Source organism: Chrysochloris asiatica, unplaced genomic scaffold (assembly GCF_000296735.1).
Source record: "Chrysochloris asiatica unplaced genomic scaffold, ChrAsi1.0 scaffold00101, whole genome shotgun sequence".
NCBI lineage: Eukaryota > Metazoa > Chordata > Mammalia > Afrosoricida > Chrysochloridae > Chrysochloris > Chrysochloris asiatica.
The window spans coordinates 7,316,759-7,322,977 of record NW_006408619.1 but is presented as its reverse complement, the minus strand read 5'-3'; the positions used below and the strand labels follow the sequence as shown (position 1 = coordinate 7,322,977).

Genomic DNA, 6,219 nt, shown 5'->3' with positions numbered 1-6,219 from the left:
ACAGTCTGCACCTGGTCTTGTCTTCACTGATGATATGGAGAAAACTCTATGCATAGCAGAGAAACATTGTCAGATATATGTTTTCTTCATACGTCTCATTATTTCCTTCCCTGCAACATTCAGGGCTCTAGAGGCGCTTTTCTTAATCTCTTTTTGTCTTACAATACTACTATGAGGTGGGTGAGGTATCCATTATATCCCCATTGTACAGATGAGGATGCTGAGAAACTGAAAGGCAATTGACTTGCAACCTAGCTAGCCAGTGGTAAATCAATTAGTTAGTTTGCTTATTAAGAATGAATTTTCAAAGAAAGAGGATTTGTTGTGGTGTAGTGCCTAGAGCAGGGGAGATCAGAACTCTCTAGAAATGGTCTTGTATGATGGCTCAGAGGTGAATTTTAGAAGAGGCTGTGACTTAGAGGGGGACTTGAAGGAAGTTGGAATCAAGTGCAGTTAGGCATGAAGGGACTGCTGATGCCAAGCTCCTTCCTTTGAAAGCCAGACAGACTCAAAAGACAAAGAGGTGTGGCTCAGAGGCCAGTCCTCACTACAAATGGAAAAGGAGTGAAGCTGAGGCATTCAGACGAGGCTCAGAACTGGAAAGAAGGAGTAAAGCAAATGGAAGGGTCTGTGTTGGGCATCGGATAGACTTTGAAAGTCATTGAAAACAAAGGAGGCAGCATTGGCTTGACCAACCAGTTTTGATCATTGCTCTTGGCACCCAGGCACAAGGCAGACGAGATCTCATTGTTGTCTGCTGACCAGTGCTTGTGGGCACAGAGCTCTGTGGGCAGAGGATGGACTTTGGATGTAACTTCCTTGTCCTCTCCTGATCTTTTGTAGGTCATTGAGTGCATCACCCAAGGCCGTGTTTTGGAGAGGCCCCGAGTCTGCCCCAAGGAGGTCTACGATGTCATGTTGGGGTGCTGGCAGAGGGAACCGCAGCAACGGCTGAACATCAAGGAGATCTACAAAATCCTCCACGCTCTGGGGAAGGCCACCCCGATCTACCTGGACATCCTCGGCTAATGGTGGCCAGGGGTCAAGAATTCCTCCTCGGTTGCCTCCTCTCTCCCCGCCTCATATCTCCCTTTGCCACTTCACAATTCCTTTCTTCCATCTTTGACTTAAAGCAAACATCATCATATAAACTCAAGTGCCTGCTACACATACAACACTGAAAAAAAAAAAAAAATTAAAAACAAAAAGAAAGAAAAATCCTGTAAGGCAGTTTGGCATATATATATATATACATATATATATTTATATATCTAACTATCTATCTATATCTACAGAGAGGTACTTTCTTCACTATGACAGAGAGAAGCTGCTGATACAGAAAACCATGAGACTTTACCAACAACTCAGAAAATCTTAAATACTATTAATGCAAATGAGGAGTCCCTTTTACTTTAGCCGTGGCCCCTGCTCCTTCCACTCCGGCTTCTGGAAGTAGAAGAACTTGACCATGCAGAAGGACAATCTTCCTGTGGGGATGGGAGGAGCCGGGGTGAGCTGCCAATCACTGTTGCGCATTCGTGACACCCACCGGAGCTCTGCGCAGGCGCACGGGCAGGCGGAGTCAACCCCGTTCAGCTAGGAAATGACTCCAGACCACGGTCGTCTGGGCACGCTGTGTCTCCCCTGACCTTTGCCTCCACGCCCATTCCCTTTTCCTCTATTTCAAGACAGTTTTCTAATGTGTCCGTTCTTAAAAGTATGGACTTGATTCTTTTGGGATTATAATGATGGCGCCTACGGGTAAATATTGAACAAACACAAAACTATGACAACAGCAGACTGCATCCACCGAGGGTGTGAACCATGCTCAAGTTCCTTGCTGGATTCACAAGGGATACGTCACCTACTCCCTGAACTTCAAGATCTGGATTTCAGAATGCAAAAGAACCACAGAAGAAAAAACAGCTGGAACAGGAACCCAGACAAGGCATCGCCACGTGTTCCCATCTTTGGAGCGACCTCTTGGCCACCACTTACATTTCTTTGTAGGCCCCTGAACAGTTGTGAATGGAACTCTGGTGGTGCAGTTGTTAAAGCACTCGGCTACTAACTGTAAGGTCAACGGTTCAAACCCACCGGCTGTTGGTCAGGGAAACAATGATTTCCAGCCTTGGTAACCCTATGGGGCAGTTCTGCTCTGTTCTGTAAGCTTGCGATGAGTCCGAAGCCACTCGGTGGCAGGGGGTCTGTTTGGGCTTGGGGTAATTGCCAGGGCTGGTGAGCAGCCCCTTTCTCTCCATGATGTCCTGTGGCTGGACACAGCAGGCTTCAGAGTTCCAACCAGGAGACTGGGTTGCTTGGAGCTCTCTGGGTCGTCTCCATTTCTCATCCTGCTGCCACCTAGCTCAAGTCTAACTTATTAGGCTTCTCACAAACCCGGGGGGAAACCTCACCACTGCCATGGAAGGGGGCCAGAACGAGCTAGAGGCTGAGGCAGTCCTTGTTTTAGGGAGGCCAGGCCTCTCAGTGGGCAGGAGCCAGCAGGGGAGAATCTATTTGGCACCTGCGCCGGGTCCCTTGGCATTCTCCTCACGTTTCTAGCCCCTGGAAGGATTGATGCATCTGCCTTTGAGCTGTTCTGAAAACGCAAGGGCTAAGGAATCGCTTTTCTAGGCTGGGGGGTTGAGGGGGTTGTGGGGAACTGAGGCTTCTCTGGCAGATGTCCAATGAGTGGCCACTGCTGCAGGTTTGGCATCTTAATGAAGACGATCCCTGACCAAGGAAGGAGAATAAAGGATCTGGGCTGTGGCCAGCTCCCTCTGCCCCAGCCCCAGAGAAATGACTGCCTCCCGCTGCTGGCAAGGACACCAACAGGGTCAGATCTCTGGGCCTCTCTGACACATGACAAGGAGATGCCCGTGGAAGCCAACCACCTGACCCCACCAGTCCCTCTGGCCGGGGGAGGAGAGTAAGTCCCCCGTGTCAGGCCCCCCAGCCCCTCCACCTCACCCCAGACAGCCTTTGCTACACTGGAGTCTTCTGGAAGCCTCTGACCTGGCCCCTTCTCTGCCAGTTGAAGGGACTGTCGGCAGCCTGGGAGTCCTGGCCAGCTGGAAGCAGCTGAAATGTGGGCAGCCCTGTGTGGGGCTCAGGACTGACTTATATGTATGTGGTTTTACTTCTTTTTTAGACCAACAAATGTTTTTACTCAAATAGAAAAGAGCTGTGCTCAGATTGTAACCCATGGGTGGGACACGGGAATTAGCAAGGCTGCTCAGCTGGACTGGGAAGGCAGGGGGTGAGCTGGGAGTTTGGTGTGAATCTATCACTGTGCTGTGCTCCTATCCCCTTGGGACTTTTGAGGAATGCTCTTTGGATTGACCACATCAAGAGAATTCTTTGCTATCCCACGGTGATTGCCCCTCTTGTGTTTTCTCCTAGAGGCCCTTGTTCTGCTCTGGGATGTTACTGGACAGAAATGTACACTGGTATGAGTTAGGTCACTAAGGGAAAGGTGTTGAGAGAGGAAACAGTGGGTTGGGGAGAAGTTTTTCTGTTTAGATGTAAGGCTCCAAGGCTCTTGTTGGTTCTCCTTCCCCTTGTCTCCTAAACAGACACCATGTGGCTTGGTAACCCTATGAGGCAGTATGTTTCTAGAACCTCATACTCATTGATGGGATGGGAAGAAGGAGGCATGGAGAGGAGCTGGAGGCTTTTGTGACCACTGGGAATCAGGAATGTGTTAGACTTTCCCATCAGGGCACTGAGTTATCCCAGCCCGAAGAAAGATGACAGTTCGTTTGGGAACAAGGAACATGGAAATTGATTGAAATTGTCAGATTCTCTTAGTCTAGTCCCACAGGTTAGGCCTTGTGTTCATTTCTTTGCCGTGCCTAACTGTAAGCAGCTGCCTATGAAAGAGTCTAAGAAAGAGGGTAGCTTGATCAATGAGTAGGAAGGACGGCCTGTTTTTTCCCTGCTCCTGCAGAAGTCGCTACTTCCTGTCCTTACTCTGCGTGTGGTCTTAATAAACTGGGCAGCTCAAAAGAATGAAACACCTTTTGGAGAGTGAAGAAGACTGAAAGTCGGACGTGGGAAGTGTTGAGGTACTCCAGGGCTCTGGATGTGTTGGAACTAGAATGCATTACTGATTTCTTCCTGGAGTAGGACTGACAATACACAGCCCACAGTGTCTCACTTCCCCCGTCTGAAAAAGGAGGGGTGCACTTTTGCTATCTCTGGTACCTTCTGGTTCTGACACTGTTAGGTTCTCAGTGCACTGAGCCACTCTCGAATGCCTGGACGGCTCCCCTCAGGCTTTGCATGAGTTCAGGGCAGTTGCCTCTGATGACTCATTGGGGCTTTTTTCCTTTACACTCTGTCATCCAATTCAGAGGCTAAAGCATCTGAAACAACTCTAGGCCTAGAGGAAGTGTTTGGTTTCATTTTCCATCCTAGCCTTCCCACAGACCGGTAAAGCTCGGGTGAAAGTGTATTTATTTATTTATTTGGAAGACCCTAATGTGGTTAAATATGAAGTCCTGGCATGGCGCTGTGGGTTAATGCACCAGACCGCAAAGCCATTTGAACTACAAGGTCAGTGGTTCAAGCTCACCAGCTGCTCCTCGTAAACCCTATACAGGGTCGCTATGGGTTGGAACTGACTCGATGGCACTTCACAACAACAGTGTGGTTAAATGAGTTTTGACCTAAGCCTCCCATCAGCTAGCATGGCTGTTCAAGTCCACTGAAAACTCATCCCTCTACATCAAATCCACATTTTAAAGGACTAGGCCAGAACGTCTGTGAGAGCTCAGCTCGAAGGAAGCTCCAGTGTGCCTGTCCATGAATGCTCTGGGCACATAGGCTGATCTCTCTACCATGCTCTCCTCAACTATTCCTATTCTGGAATGAGCGACCAGCTAGTAGATGGTCAACTTTGAGTGGGGTGCTATAAACAGGAGTTTTCCCAATTCCTCTTTGTTTTGCATGTGAACCAAATGCTGCCCTGCAATTATGTTCCCAACCCATGAGTGGAGCTCAGGGGTCATTAAGTCTCCTTTACTCAAGGAGCTCTGGTAGCGTAGTGGTTACGAGTCAGGCTGCCAACCTCAAGGTTAGCAGTTCGAAACTACCAGCGCTTCTGTGGGAGAAAGATGAGGCGTTCTATTCCTGTAAAGATTTCCAGCCTCAGAAACCCTGTGCAGGGTTACTATGAGTTGGAACCGACTCTACAGTACTTAACAACAACAAGTCAATAGACAAAAAATTTGATACGTCTCCACTTAACAAACAGATCATGCACAAATTATCCCTGAAGTGGCCATAGAGTTTTGTCCCTTCTGAATTCAAGTTGAGTATTACTGCTCTTTTCTGGGGATGCTTTCTTACCTTGCGGAATACACTAGTGCAAATACCTTTGGTGCTAAATACCATAGAACCCAACACCACCAGAGGAACTGATAGTCATTTCTAGAGCTATATGCCACGCCACTCGGAAGCAAACACAAATCCGTCATGCCAGGAGAGTAGACGGTGTGTGAGAAGTGAGCTAGGGGTGTGGAGGGGTTGAAAGTCACTGAAATTCTTTTTCTGCGTAATTTATCTAGGTGACTTTAGCCAAGTCAGCTAGTTTCTTACCTTATCTGAATTTTTGTCTGAGGCATACAAGAGGTTGGAAAAGATCTTTTTAAGGACACTTTTGCTTCCAAAAAAAGACGAAGCATCAGCTACATTCTGGCCCTGTTTTTTTTTTTTTTGTTTGTTTGTTTGTTTTGTTTTGTTTTGTTTGGCCCTATTGTTTTTGAATTTGCTTGTTAGAAATAAGTGAAAATGAAATGAAAGTCAGGTGAGGGGGGAGAAAGAGGAAAAATTAACACTGCCAAGGAGCAAGGAGTTGATTATAAAAAGTCAGGAAGGCTCACAGTTACTGGTAAATTTGAGGGACGAGGGATACTGATAGTGGATGCCAGGCAGACAACCCAGGGACCCAATCTGCAAATTCTGCCATGACTGACTTCCACCAAATAATCCTACCCAATTAGCCATCCTTCCCCATTCCACAAGAACATGTCCAAAATGAGCTGAGATTGTTTCAAGTTATAGCAAAAGGGCATGTCTCGTGCAGACCACTGGCAATCTGAAATCTATCACATAACCAAGAGATTTTTGGTTTTTACCGGTAATTGGACAGTGAATAAGGACAAAATAAGCACAGAAGAATTGATGTAATTAAGTTACAGTGTTAGAGAAGAATAT

At 47.3% G+C, this 6,219-nt stretch overlaps 1 protein-coding gene across 3 annotated transcripts in view; it reads left to right on the top strand.

Annotated features, from left to right (window-relative positions):
• The window catches only part of NTRK3 (neurotrophic tyrosine kinase, receptor, type 3), a 613,206-nt gene extending 612,020 nt beyond the window's left edge, over positions 1 to 1,186 (top strand). For 2 of the 3 annotated variants that reach the window (XM_006867120.1, XM_006867119.1), the window contains one exon: positions 844 to 1,186. In XM_006867120.1, coding sequence (XP_006867182.1) covers positions 844 to 1,029 — 186 coding nt within the window. In that variant the 3' untranslated portion in view covers positions 1,030 to 1,186. The remainder of the gene's footprint in view (positions 1 to 843) is intronic. The other variant, XM_006867118.1, reaches the window with a different exon arrangement.
• Positions 1,187 to 6,219: the final 5,033 nt, after the last annotated feature.